The sequence below is a fragment of the Hyla sarda genome, chromosome 1, assembly GCF_029499605.1.
Source record: "Hyla sarda isolate aHylSar1 chromosome 1, aHylSar1.hap1, whole genome shotgun sequence".
Taxonomy (NCBI): domain Eukaryota; kingdom Metazoa; phylum Chordata; class Amphibia; order Anura; family Hylidae; genus Hyla; species Hyla sarda.
Window position 1 is genome coordinate 189,237,100 of NC_079189.1, and position 15,556 is coordinate 189,252,655.

Below are 15,556 nucleotides of genomic sequence, written 5' to 3' on the forward strand. Positions count from 1 at the left end.
GGCTGATGTTTTGGTCACTTTTAAATGCTGGCGGTGCTTTCACTCTAGTGGAAGCATGAGACAGAGTCTACAACCCACACAAGATGCTCAGGTAGTGCAGCTCTTCCAGGATGGGACATCCATGAGAGCTGTGGCAAGAAGGTTTGCTGTGTCTGTCAGTGTTTTGTCCAGAGCATGGAGGCACTACCAGGAGACCGCTCAGTACATCAGAAGATGTGGAGGGCAACAACCCAGCAGCAGGACCACTACCTTCGCCTTTGTGCAAGGAGGAGCAGGAGGAGCACTGCCAGAGCTCTGAAAAATGATCTCCAGCAGCCACAAATGTGGATGTGTCCACTCAAACGGTCAGAAACAGACTCCATGAGGGTGGTATGAGGGCCCGACGTCCACAGGTGGGGGTTGTGCTTACAGCCCAACACCGTGCAGGACGTTTGGCATTTGCCGGAAAACACTAAGATTGGCAAATTCGCCACTGAAGCCCTGTGCTCTTCACAGATGAAAGCAGGTTCATACTGAGAACATGTGACAGACATGACAGAGTCTGGAGACGCTATGGAGAATGTTCTGCTTCCTGCAACATCCTCCAGCATGACCAGTTTGGCGGTGGGTCAGTAATGGTGTGGGTGGCATTTCTTTGGGGGCCGCACAGCCCTCCATGTGCTTGCCAGAGGTAGCCTAACTGCCATTTGGTACCGAGATGAAATCCTCAACTCTTATGAGACCATAAGCTGGTGGGGTTGGTCCTGGGTTCCTCCTAATGCAAGACAATGCTAGACCTCATGTGGCTGGAGTGTGTCAGCAGTTCCTGCAAGAGGAAGGCATTGATGCTATGGACTGGCCCGCCAACTCCTCAGACTGAATCCGATTGAGCACATCTAGGACATCATGTCTTGCTCCATCCACCAATGCCACATTGCACCACAGACTGTCCAGGAATTGGCGGATGCTTTAGTCCAGGTCTGGGAGGACATCCCTCCGCCACCTCATCAGGAGCATGCCCAGGCGTTGTAGGGAGGTCATATGGGCACATGGAGGCCACACACGCACTACTGAGACTCATTTTGATTTGTTTTAAGGACATTACATCAAAGTCGGATCAGCCTGTAGTGTGGCTTCTCTACTTTGATTTTGAGTGTGACTCCACATCCAGACCTCCAGTGGTTGATATATTTGATTTCCACTGATAATTTTTGTGTGATTATGTTGTCAGCACATTCAAATATGTAAAGACAAAAGTATTTCATACGATTAGTTAATTCATTCAGATCTAGAATGTATTTTCTTAGTGTTCCCTTTATTTTTTTGAGCAGTGTATTATTATTAACATTAGACATGTGCAATTTGTTTCTAAAGTAATTCGTTTTTGTCCGAATTGTCAATATTTGCATGTATTTATTAATACATGATGGAATGTTGAATGAATGCTGTATGAATGATTGATGTGTTTGATCGATGGGTGATTTATGTATAACGTGTCATGTTGGTTATTACTATGGTATTTTTTATGTAGATAGTTATAGTAAAATGTGTTTTTAATATATATTTATTGTTAATACATATATTTTTATGTGATGTGTATTATTTTGAACATGTAAAATATGTTAGATACGTGTTTTATACTAGCGCTAACCCAGTGTTTGTTTCCCAACGAACCAGGGTGCCTCCAGCTGTTGCAAAACTACAACTCAATTCATTCTTTCCATGGATCAATTTCAGCGGCAGAATTCTCGACAGCCTAAAATTCTGCAGTGTGAATGGGTCTGCGGAATTCTCATTTACACTAATGTTAGGCATTCACACTGCTGGTTTCTGACGCACAAGTCCGCACCAATTCCTCAGTGTGAACATACCTTTAAATAGATAAAATGTAAAGGTCCCAAATGCATTAAAGTAACAAACTGTTACTAACCTCCTCCTCTGTTCCCTTGATGATCTTCTATTCTGCCTCCAGTCGGTGCTCTGGTGTTACGGCAGAAGCAGCCAATCAGCAGTCGGTTACGCTCCATACTACTGGCATAACTGCTCACCCACTCCAAGAATATAGAGCATGACTGCCTAGACTGCTGAGTGACATGACATCTGCTGCTACAGTAACACCAGAGCGCAGACCGAAGGAAAAACAGGGGATCAGCACAGGAACAGAGGAAGAGGACAGTAACAGTTTGTTGTTGTAATGCATTTTAGGCCTTTACATTTTTTTTTAAATAAAGATAGACAACCCCTGCTGCTATGGTCAGTATTGACCTGAACACCTATGGGAATAAACAGCTGGGATAACATTGTTGTTTCTTTATATTACAAAAAGGACTCTTAAACACTTATACTTCACTAAATGGCCTACTTGATTATTAAAAATAAACTAAGAATAAAATCAAAAGGCACGTCTTAGAAATGTTTGCTACTGCAAATGTGACTAGAAGATGTCACATATCAGTAAATGATTGTCAGGCCACATCAGTTATGACACAGACCCTGTGGTCAAAATAGCTTTAATTGTCTTGAAAATATTTTAAACAATGTTGATGTATACATATACATTAATCTGCCAGAATTTTAAAACCACTGTTAAAATGAGTAACTATTTGGTCAGAATGACATATGTCAAAGGGTATTGGGCAGTAAAGAAAAGTCAGTTCTTGATGTTGATATGTAGGAAAAATAGGTAAGTGTAAGGATTTGAGCAACTTTAATAAGGGCCACACTGTGATGGCTATGTGACCAGTTCAAAGCATCTCCCCACAGGTCTTGCGGGGTGTTGCAGGTATGCTGTGGTTAGTACCACGAAGGCTAGCCCATTAAGCCTGATCGTACAGAGGAGCTACTGTAAAAAAAAGAGTCTAAATACATAGGGGGAGATTTATCAAAAAGTGTGCAGAGGAAGTGGTGCAGTTGCCCATGGCAACCAAACAGATTGCTTCTACATTTTTAAAGAGACCTGTGAAGAATGAAAGAAGCAATCTGATTGGTTGAACTACACCACTCTTCCTCTACACAGGTTTTGATAAATCTCTCTCATAGTGCATTGAGTTTACTGGGTATAAAGCTGTGTAGGCACAGACTAGTCCTAGGTTTTATTCTCGACCCTGTCTACCACCAAAAGTGCCTACAATGAGTACACAAGCATCAGAACTTCAGCATGGAAGAAGGTGTCCTGGTCTGATGAATCATTGTACATGGATAGCCAGTTGTGTGTGCATTGCTTAACAGGGGAATAGATGGCACCAGGATCATTTGTGAAGAAGCCAGAGATGGCACAGCTAATGTTCTGCTGGGAAACCTTGGCCCCTGTCTTACATGTGGTATGATATGTGATAAACTGACAACTATGTAAATATTAGTGCGGACTAAGTACATAACTTCATTTGCTAATGGCAGTGGCCTCTTCTGCAGAATAATGTGCCCTGCCAAGCTGCAAATGTTCCTCAGCAATGGCATGGGTAATGGGTATTGTTCATTTGGCATCCACATTCTCTTGATCTGTATCCAAATAAACACGTGTGGGAAGTGCTAGAAAAATAATTCTGATTAATAAAGGCTTCACCTTGCAACTTACAGGACTTAAAAAGTAGCTGTCACCAAACAAACTGTTCTAAACTAACTCTGGCTATGTTCCCTAACTACTCATAACACCCCTCCCACCCTTAAAAATAATTTCAGAGCTTTAAAAAGCTGTGTATATTACCTTTATTCTTGCTCACCTAGTGCAATCTCCCAGCAGGAGAAAATTTGCGTTTCCCAGCAGGCATGACATCACTGAAGCCTGCTGGGGGAATACTTCTGCCTTCACATGGTTGCAGCATTGTGATGAATAGAAGACCTCAAGCTCTGTGCAGCAGCTTTCAGTCTGTGTATCTTTCAGTGAGGCTCTATGCAGCTTTCAATGAGGCTCTGTGCATCTGTCAATCAAGCTCAGTGCAGAAAAGAACTTCTTGAGTTTGGCCTCCTGCCAGGCTGGGAGGAGACCAAATTCACTGTATTAATTGTGGCAGGGAACAGAACAGAGCCACCTATCGGCCATTTTTTCTATTACATTTTAAACATATTTATGTTGATAATATTAAAAGCAAGTGAATGGGAAAGTGTCTGCTAATTACACAAGGAACACTATATTAAAAGGTTTATTTGGTGACAGGTACTCTTTAAAGGATGTGCTGCTAACATTTCGGTGCCAGATGCTCCAGAACACCTTTATAGGGAATCTCTCTATAATTCACGCTTCACACTGCTGATACTGATAGATAGCAGTTAGGACAAGGAGATACACAATGCCTTAAATAAATCTGTCTGTTCTTCCATAACATAGAAAAATGTTTTTATTATTTGGTGCAAAGAGTGGTCCACAGCCCCTGAAGTGCTGAGGGCTGAAAACCTAGGGCTGAGCTTCCAGCATCAAGCACTCTTCCCAAATCCTGTTCTCGCACTGTGCATGCACTTTATGTGCAGGTGTGAGGTTTACAATCAGAGCACACCTTCCAGTGGACTGCAAAGAAGCAGGGATAGGGATGGGAGGGAAGCAAGGAGTGTTTCAGTCCTCAGCACTTCAGGAGCTTGGGAATGCCTCTTTGACTTTGTGCACCAAAGAATAAAAGCATATTTCTGTGTTATAGAAGAACATGAAAGGTGTCTACTTGTCCTAAAATCCATCTAACAGTGTCAACAGTTAGGAATGTGAATTGTAGCTGACAAATTCCCTTTGTAAATTGCATGCCTTGATTGGTGGCACAGAGCCGTTTTGGTGGCACAAGTGGGACCTACACAATAGTAAGCATGTGGTTTTAATGTAATGGCTGATCAATGTGCATAAGTACATTGCAGCCACAAACTCTTAATAACATAAAAAGATAATGTCCATATACAGTCATGGCCGTAAATGTTGGCACCCCTGAAATTTTTCCAAAAAATTTAGTATTTCTCAGAAAAGGATTGCACTAACACATGTTTTGCTATACACATGTTTATTCCCTTTGTGTGTATTGGAATAAAAAAAAAAAAAGGGAGGAAAAAAGCTAATTGGACATAAGGTTACATCAAACTCCACAAATGGGCTGGACAAAATGATTGTCACCCTTTCAAAATTGTGGAAAAATAAGATTGTTTCAAGCATGTGATGCTCCTTTAAACTCACCTGGGGCAAGTAACAGGCGTGGGCAGTATAAAAATCACACCTGAGAGCAGATAAAAAGGAAAGAAGTTCACTTAGTCTTTGCATTGTGTATCTGTGTGTGCCACACTAAGCATGGACAAAAGAAAGAGAAGAGAACTATCTGAGGACTTGAGAACCAAATTTGTGGAAAAATATAAACAATCTCAAGGTTACAAGTCCATCTCCAGAGATCTAGATTTGCCTTGTCCACAGTGCACAACATTATCAAGAAGTTTGCAACCCATGGCATTGTAGCTAATCTCCCTGGCCATGGACGGAAGAGAAAAATTGATGAAAGATGTCAAAGCAGGATAGTCTGGATGGTGGATAAGCAGCCCCAAACAAGTTCCAAAGATATTCAAGCTGTCCTGCAGGCTCAGGGAGCATCAGTGTCAGGACGAACTATCCGTCAACATTTAAATGAAATGAAACGCTATGGCAGGAGACCCAGGAGGACCCCACTGCTGACACAGACATAAAAAAGCAAGACTACATTTTGCCAAAATGAACTTGAGTAAGCCAAAATCCTTCTGGGAAGACGTCTTGTGGACAGATGAGACCAAGATAGAGCTTTTTGGTAAGGCACATCATTCTCCTGTTTACCGAAAACGGAATGAGGCCTACAAAGAAAAGAACACAGTACCTACAGTAAAATATGGTGGAGGTTCAATAATGTTTTGGGGTTGTTTTGCTGCCTCTTGCACTGGGTGCCTTAAATGTGTGCAAGGCATCATGAAATCTATGGATTACAAATGGATTTTGGGTCCAACATTCCGGCTGAGAGGTGTAAGTAGCTTATTGATGGTTATAGGAAGCGACTGATTTCAGTAATTTTTCCCAAAGGGTGTGCAACCAAATATTAAGTTAGGGGTGCCAATAATTTTGTCTAGCCCATTTTTGGAGTTTGGTGTGACATTATGTGCTTTTTTCCCTCCCTTTTTTGGTTTAGTTCCAATACACAATTTCAGGGGTGCCAACATTTATGGCCATGACTGTACAATGGAGTTTAACATCATCTTGCATCAAAAAAGCCTAACTGTCTCTAAAGTAAAGGTAATAGAAAACAATTACAACACTGACTCATCATTATACATGATACAAAAATATCATTTAAACACTTTGTAGGTAAGAATGTACATATCTCATGCTAAAAGAACAACATTAATATATTTACTTTCATATAAACTTCAAACTATGTCATGAGGCAGACAAAGCCTGCTGTAGAGCACCATTTATGTGTCCTTTACAAGGATTCGGGATGTGACTAGGCATTTGACCTTAAGAGCTATTCGACATAATTAAATAAGATGCTATACCCATTATAAAAGTTTGTGGATTTCCAATCTTCCGATAAATACATAGGTACACAATACGCATTTACAAAGCTTTTAGCTCCACTATTAGTAGAGTTTGAATTGGCAAAAGTTATTTAACGGCAGAGTTTTCTCAACTCTCAGAAGCTGGAGCACATGTATTTCAAGAATTAACTCTGCGCCAGACCAGACTTGTTCCTCTTGATTTTCATCAAGTCATTTCCTTAGGTAAAGTTCTTTGGTAGTGAGTAAAGAGTTTTAGAAAGCAAATATTGTCTGGAAACAGATTTGTGGGAGAAAGTTCTCGTGCCCGTTGTCATCTTATGAGGAGAGAATGCAGGAGTTCTCGGCTCTGTTATTTTTGTGAATTTGTTGTCTTGCAGTCCCACAACAAGTTTTCCTGCCCATCTGGCATGGTGGGTTGTCACACAGTGTAGTTATAACTATAAGGAGTTTTAAGCATTAGAACAGTGCCCTTTCTTCAAACTGACATCATCAAGACCGACATGTCCGGAGCCATCTTTACCTCGTTCTGCTTTAAAGACAATCTGTAAAAGAAAACAAAACACAGACAGTAGGTTAGCAAGAGGCAGATGTAGTTGTAGTCTGAAACCATGGAAACATATACCGTAGATCTGCATAGGAAAGGTATTTACAATATGGTTATATCATTTTAGTAAGGCTATTTACTTGTATTTTAGCTACACTAGAGCAGAGCTTTTCAGGCTTTGCTTTAAGCAACAGAACTTTTCCTCTGCACAGGTTTTGATCTCCACCAAATCTCCCCCAATGTGTTGACCTCTCTTCTGCCCTGCAGTCAATTGAATTGATTATTTGACAAATCTTTGACAGATGATCACATAGTGATAGGACATGTGCAATTGTTCTAAGAGGCGAGCATTGGGTTGCACATTTAATTCCTCAGTGATGGACCAATAACCATGCAGAATACCTTACATCTACTGTGGTCTAGTGGGCCAAGGAAATATTTTAAAGGGGTACTCCAGTGGAAAACATTTTATTTTTTTAATCAAGTGGTAACAGAAAGTTAAACAGATTTGTAAATCACTTCTATTTAACCCCTTAAAGGATAAGATGCCTAACCCCAGTTAAAATCAGTCCCCGTAGCATGTTCGCTCCGGGTCTGATTATTGGCGACCATGGGGCAGGCAGCGTGTGACATCACGCCTCCGCCCCCGTGTGACTTCACGCTCCGCCCCTCAATGCAAGCCTATGGGAGGGGGCGTGACAGCTGTGACACGTGGCGATATCACATATGTTTATTTTTATTTACACAGTTTTTTTTTTTTATATGGGAAAATGGGGTGATTTTAACTTTTATTAGGGAAGGGGTTAAATGATCTTTATTCACTTTTTGTTTTGTTTTTTACCCCTTTAATGGACCTTAGACTCTTGGCAGATGGTCATCTGCAGTGACGAGTCAGGTTTCCTGCTGAACCATACAAATGGCTGGGTCTGGATTTGGCATAAACAGCATGAAGCCATATCCCATGGGTGCACCATTGGGGTTAAACAGGCTGGTGAAGGTGTCATGGAATCATCTTTCCACAAGACAGTGCTCTGTGTCATTGGTCTCCGATCACTAGGAAGTAATTGAAGGACTATGACAATGAATTCTCCAAACTGTCTTGGCCCTCAAACTGTAACCCCATTGAAGATGTTTGGGATATGCCCGAAAGAGCTGAAACTGACAGAGCTTCTTCAGCAGGCCTATGTTCAGTTGAGTAAGGAGAATAGTCGTTACCTTGTTAAATCTTTCCCTTTATATCTGCATCATAGCATCAAAAAAGTGGACAAACCCATTATGGAGTAGGTGTACCTAATTCAGTGATCGTTCAATGTATAGTTCTGGGCCACAATACTCCTGTTTCCCAACACAGTCCACTAGTGACCTCTGGACTGCTTTTCCAAGACCACTCAGGAGACTATGACTGCAGAATTTCCGCACTGAAGTTCACATGTCAAAACAGAAGATAAAGCGTGAAACCAGGGAATGCCTTAGATGCTGCACCATAGTTTAGCTAGTGCAATCAGATTGTGGCTAAAAGACTTGAATCTCTAGTCTGAGACATAACATTTGCATTAAAAATTTTCTAATAAGGATTTTGATTTTGGTTTATTATAAAAAAAAATATATATATATATATATTATTTAAATGTTTTCAAAAAAAAATTTTTTATAGGCACTTATATGGTAGAATAACCAAACACAGAGAACCCCCCATTAGGATATATAATGGTTAAAGCAGGTGAGAATAAATAACAGATTTATTATTGTTTCTGCATAGAGAAATTCATGGTATTTCCTTATCTGTCATAAGGGAAGATGATCCTCCTGGCGCTCACCCGATGATTGTCACCCGATGGTTTATTTATTTATTTATATAGCGCCTACAGATTCCGCAGCGCTTACAATTATAGGGTACAAACAAAGACAAGTATCAGACATAAAATTACACAATAACTATTCAAACAAGAGGTGTGGGGATATGTTGGGGATATGTTGAGGATATGTTGAGGATATGTTGGGGATATGTTGGGGATATGTTGAGGATATGTTGGGGATATGTTGGGGATATGATGAAGATATGTTGAGGCCAATTAGAGACTGTTATAGTTCTGTCTGAAGAGATGTGTTTTTAGGTCACGTTTGAAACTATGGATGTTGTTGTTGAGTCTGAGGATAGCATTCCAGAGAACCGGTGCAGCACGAGTGAAGTCTTGGAGACGGGAGTGAGAAGTTCGGATTATAGAAGATGTTAGTGTGAGGTCATTAGCAGATTGGAGAGAACGTGTAGGATGGTAGACAGAGATGAGAGAGGAGATGTAGGGAGGTGCAGCATTGTGGAGAGCTTTGTGTGTGAGACTGAGGATTTTGTACTGTATTCTGGACTGAATTGGTAACCAGTGTAGTGACTGGCACAGGGAGGAGGCGTCGGTGTAGCGGCTGGAGAGGAAGATGAGTCTGGCTGCGGCATTAAGGATGGACTGGAGAGGAGAGAGTTTGGAGAAAGGAAGGCCTATTAGTAAAGAGTTACAGTAGTCGAGGCGGGAGTGAATCAAAGCAATAATGAGAGTTTTAGCAGTTTCAGTAGTGAGAAACAGGCGGATTCTTGAAATGTTTTTGAGATGCAGCTGACAAGAACATGAAAGAGACTGAATATGGGGAGTGAAAGACAGATCAGAGTCAAGTATAACTCCACAGCAAGCCTGCTGCCTGGGAGTTATGGTAATACCACATACCGAGATGGAAATGCCAGGGTTAGGTACAGTATCAGTTGATGGAGAAAAGACAAGAAGTTCTGTTTTAGAAAGATTTAGTTTCAGATATAAAGAGGACATGATGTCTGAGACGGCAGAGAGACAGTCACTGGTATTCTGTAGGAGTGCAGGGGTGATGTTGGCGGAGGAGGTATATAGTTGGATGTCATCAGCGTAGAGGTGGTACTGGAAACCAAATCTACTGATTGTTTTTCCAATGGGGGATGTGTAGAGTGAAAAGAGTAGAGGACCCAGGACCGATCCCTGGGGAACCCCGACAGCAAGGGGAAGAGGAGAAGAAGTAGAGCCAGAAAACGAGACGCTAAAAAAGCGGCCAAAGAGATAAGAGGAAAACCAGGCGAGAGCAGAGTCCTTGAGACCGATGGAGCGGAGACTACTGAGGAGTAGTTGGTGATCCACGGTGTCAAAAGCCGCAGACAGGTCCAAGAGAATCAGTAAAGAGAAATTGCCATTTGATTTGGCCGTCAGAAGATCGTTAGTGACTTTGGTTAGGGCCGTTTCTGTGGAGTGAAGGGAGCGGAAACCAGACTGTAAGGGGTCAAGGAGAGAGTTCTCGGAGAGATAGCGGATAAGGCGGGAGTAGACTAAGCTTTCCAAGAGTTTGGAGATAAAGGGGAGATTTGAGACGGGTCGATAGTTGGCTGCACAGGACGGGTCCAAAGATGTTTTTTTCAATAGTGGGGTTATGATAGAGTGTTTGAAGGAGGAGGGAAAGACCCCAGAAGAGAGGGAGAGGTTAAAGATTTTAGTTAGGTGACAGCTGATAGCAGGAGGGAGAGACTGGATGAGGTGTGAAGGCATGGAGTCACTAGAGCAGGTAGTGGGGCGGGAGCAGGAGAGGAGCCTGGAAACCTCATCCTCCGTTACAGGCTCAAAAACTGAGAGTGATGAAGAGGAGACGTGGCTGGGAATTGGATCAGAACTTTTAGGGGACTGGGAGAGGATTTCATCACGAATGTCATCGATTTTAGTTTTGAAGTATTTGGCCAGGTCTTCAGTACAGAGATAAGTGATTGGGGTCTGTACTTTAGGCCGAAGGAGAGAGTTGAACGTGTCAAAAAGGCGTTTTGGGTTGATATACAGAGAAGATGAGGGAGGTAAAATATGTTTGTTTGGCGAGATGAAGTAATAGGATTTAAGCATGAATTTATAGTGCAGATAGTCTGAAGAAGTCTTAGTTTTCCTCCACAGACGTTCAGCACACCTAGAGCATCGCCTGAGAAAGCGGGTTGTTAGCATGTGCCAGGGTTGCTGCCGTCTGTGTCGGGAGGTTCGTGTTTTAGAGGGTGCCATTTGATCCAGGGTAGACTTTAGGGTGTAATGGTAATGTTTGGCTGCTAGATTAGGGCAGGAGAGAGAAGAGATTGGTGATAGTGAAGATTGTAGAATGTCTATAAATTGACTAGTGTTTATGGCACGCAGGTTTCTGTAAGTGTACAAGGTTGGAGTGTCTGGAAGAGGATAGGAGTTACTGATAGAGAAAGAGAGAAGGTTGTGGTCAGAGAGCTCAAAAGGAGAATTAGTGAATTTAGAGACAGAGCAAAGTCTAGAGAAGATCAAGTCCAGTGTATTCCCATATTTGTGTGTGGGAGAGTCAGTAAGCTGTGAAAGGGCAAAGGAGGAGGTTAGAGACAGAAGCCGAGAGGCAGAAGAGGAGATTGGGGTATCAATGGGGATATTAAAATCACCCATGATGAGTGTAGGTGTTTCTGAGGAAAGAAAGTGAGGGAGCAAGGTGGCAAAATGATCCAGGAACATTTGGGGAGAACCAGGAGGACGATAGATAACCACCACTCTGAGAGACAATGGGCGGAAGAGCCTGAGGGTGTGGACCTCAAAAGAGGGAAATGTGAGTGAGGGTAATGGGGGGATGACTTGAAAAGTGCATTGTGGGGCTAGAAGCACCCCAACTCCTCCACCATGCCTGGTGTCAGATCTAGGGGTATGGGAAAAGTGAAGGTCACCATAAGATAAAGCAGCGAGAGAAGCAGTGTCAGAAGGTTGTATCCATGTTTCTGTGAAAGCCAGCAGATTAAGAGAATTAGTGAGAAATAAGTCATGAATCTGGGTGAGCTTATTGCACACAGATCGAGAGTTTAGAAGAGCGCAGTTAGTTTGTAGTGGTTCCGCAAGAGGCAGGTAGTGTAGAGCAAATATTCGTGAAAGGTGGGCCAGGTATTGTCCCCAGCAGCTAAAAGCAGAAGAAAGAAAAGGGAGAGCAGATGGCTGGGTGAAGTGATGAAGTGACTTCTGTGCTGTACCATGGAATGAGGTGACTTTGGGTGGTTTATGATGGTGAGCAGTGCATGCGAGCAATACATAAGTGAGGGAAGGAGGCATGGACAGATGTATATAGAGTCCACTGGAGAAATCGGTGGGGGATATAAGAGAAAATATATCGCAATGATGTAAGTAATAAGTGAGTGCATGTTTTTTTTTTTTTTTTTGACGAAGAGGGGGTCCCACCCCTCGAAACGCATAGTCCACAGCCCTAAGAATAAAGGATACATTTCATTTTATTTTCATTGTCCGTATCGGTTTATATACAACCATCGGGTGACAATCATCGGGTGAGCGCCAGGAGGATCATCTTCCCTCTGCTGATTGCGGTTACTTCTCCGACCGTTCCTGAATCTACCAGTGACGGGCACGATCCAGGCTGCAACCCGACCTTCCACCCTAGAACTGGGTATACAAGCTACAATAACTGTTTTGCTCTTAGCATAACACCACCAGGTGAGCAGAATTCATCCTGTTGCTATTGGTAACCTCCATTCCACCAGAGTAACGGCACGTCTTTTTTGCGCTTTTGTCTGTTTTTATTTTTCATATGCTGCAATACTTTTTAACTGATCCCTCATATTTCAAGAGACAATACTTATCTTTCTTAAGTGTGCTTTCATCATGTATCATTACGTCTCAGACCTTAGAGACTCCTGAATATTTGACTGTGGTAGTAACAAATTCAAGTTTTTATGAAAGACTGGTATAAAATATATGGACTCTTAGGAATAAAACATGCAGACAAAAGTAGCAATAACAACACTGGTCTACTTACACTTCTGACTCCTGCACCAGGCAAAGTAATGTATGTTTCGCCCCATGCATGATTACTTCCATTTTTTCCCCAAACAGCACGACCATGAACACCTGATCTTCTTACAAAGACTTGGAGTTTAGCAGAATTCGATCCAGACACTAAGCGTCTAAATGACAAGCAGAGGTCTCCAGAATATGAAAGGTGTCCAAGTGGAAGGACCAGCCGTGCTACCTTCCCAGAGGTTGCCTTGGGTTCCATGACTGTCAAATATTGTCCCCCTAAACAGAGTAATGATAATTGTGATGTACAATGACATTAACTTTCACTGGCGAACAGTAAATTAAACGTGTCTATTGAAATACACTTTATACTTTATACCATTATCTATTCATTACTTTTTCTGTCTTTTATGTTATTTCAACTCCACAGACCCCAGCATAGCTCAAGCATTGACCTATGTATCACTTCTTAAAGGGGCATTCTATTTAATGTGTGTAGGGTTCTATAAAAATAATTAAGAAACCATGCTCGACGATTCATGGTCCCAATACTAACCAGTTTCCACCACTTACTGCTGCTTCCTGGTTCCTGGCATGCGATGTGCGCACTAGAACTGACTGCTCAGCCAATATGGGGCTGGAATAGCCCTTTACCGTTATGTCTGTATCCTCCTTTGAACCCTAATGGCAACATCCCTAATAACTTCCTTCCTCCCTGCTGTGCTTATAGACAACTCTCTTTCCGATCCACATTTGCTTACATTCACCTCCCATGCGGTAGCACTAATTAGGTGATGTCAAAATGTATCTAAGCAGTACATATTTAAGACAAGTGGTCATATGTGACCTGCAAAATTTCTGTGCATTTTCCATAAGTGTAGTATTATATGGGGACTAATCAGAATTATACCAGAACTGAACCAGGAAGGAACTGCTATACTCCAGCAAACTTTATGCGTGCCTTACAAAGAAACCCTTAACATTTGGGATACATTCATAAGCATAGTACTTTTCAGGTCATTTCTTAGGTAACCTTATTCACATTGCTCTTCTTTGAGGTTCACACTATCATATCCACCTGGCCATTCTCCTGGTTGTCTGGCTGTGCTGGTTGTCTACCACTCCTAGGCTCGCCCCTACAGCCTGATTTCCTTATTTCCTTTTAACACTGAATTACATTATGGGTGACATTAACAACCCAATCTTTTGCTAATATCTTCCCTAGTTTATGCTGAGCAGGCAGGCATTTCTATCATGATGAAAGCAGGAAGTGCTGCTCAGCCGGGACTGGGCAGAAGGGTCATTTGTATGCCAACAATTTTTGTACCGAACAAGCCATTTAACTTTCCTTTCCTGATTTCTGAACACAACTTTCTCGACCTTACTATCACAGATCTCTGTAAGACTGACAACATTCAGCATAAAATGATCTTCTAGTCCCCAAAAAACATTTCCTCTTGGTCACTCTCTGCATCTGACCAACTAACAGAAGTCTCTCTTCTTCACCCCCTGCTACCTGTATTAGTGATCATGTTCCCTTACTTTTTGTCAATTCTCTCTCCCTGGCTGTCAGTACTTCCCTGACTAAAATATTTAATCTCTATTTCTTCTTTGAAAAAAACAAACATATCTACACTAAGATAGGAATAAAAAGGAAATAATATAAGGGCAAATGAGATGGACCAGGTGGTCTTTTTCTGCTGACCGGCTTTTATGTTCCTGGTGTCTTTACATTCTCTTTTAAAATAAATGTGTCACCTAGATCTTTTTCTTGATAACAGCCAAATACAGAAACATATTCTTTTCCGCGTTTATTTATTTATTCTTTAATACTTTATTATGGGGCTGCCATAATTTCTAGGCATGCATAGGTCATTTCATGGGGGAAGACACGCTGCGGGAATAAGCACTGTCATTTAAAAAAAAAACAACTTTTGATTTGTTGTAAAGACATATCAAAAATTTTGATCGGTCGGGGTCTGAGTGTTCAGGCAGAACTAGCTAGGAAAAAAACGTGTTAAGTAAGACAACCTTACAATGTAAGTATATGTGTTTGTCTTGATCAGCTGCCTTTTTCTCCTGCTCTGCTTACAATTGGTCAGGTACTGAACATTCAGACCCTGACCTCCTTGCCTTGCTGTTGGGGTTCCTCAATGATCAATCTTGGACCATCTTATCTTTCTACACAGCCCCTATTGGACGCACAGCAGATTTGGTTTTCAGTACCATCTCTACCAGTTGTATACCTCTTCCTGTAACATCACCTCAGCACTCCAATAATACACCAGCGACTGCCTCTGCTTTTTTTAACATCACCTCGCTTACTGAAACTGAAAAATTCAAATTCTGGAATTCTTTCATTTCTTCTAACCTACCTAAGTGATATGCCAATTTCAGTAAGTGATACTGCCAAATAATAGTGAATATGGTGGTGCTGTGCCAATGTTATTGTTATTATTTACTGTAGGGAATAGACAAATTAATCCCTTAGCAATTCAAGATAAATAAATAAATAAAGAAAAAACCCAATACCCACAGGTTGCCCATTTTCATCTGGAACCTAAATGGAGTCTGTGACTTATGCTAGCTTTTCCATTAACAATGCACTAGTCTTTATTAAGTTCATTAACTTCAGTGTTATCTGTAAATTAAGTATGCTGCTTCAAATATAATGAAATGGAAATTGGGAACTTGTCATAAATAATTTCCTCATAACATGATTAGTATATGATTTATGAGGTGTATCGGCAGCAGAGAA

General features: G+C 41.6%; 1 protein-coding gene across 3 annotated transcripts in view; it reads right to left on the reverse strand.

Annotated features, from left to right (window-relative positions):
• Positions 1-2,458: 2,458 nt before the first annotated feature.
• NPNT (nephronectin) overlaps positions 2,459-15,556 on the reverse strand; it is a 133,690-nt gene continuing 120,592 nt past the window's right edge. For all 3 annotated transcript variants that reach the window (XM_056566068.1, XM_056566048.1, XM_056566059.1), the window contains 2 exons: positions 12,818-13,077; positions 2,459-7,004 (listed from right to left, as the gene is read on the reverse strand). In XM_056566068.1, coding sequence (XP_056422043.1) covers positions 6,912-7,004; positions 12,818-13,077 — 353 coding nt within the window. In that variant the 3' untranslated portion in view covers positions 2,459-6,911. The remainder of the gene's footprint in view (positions 7,005-12,817; positions 13,078-15,556) is intronic.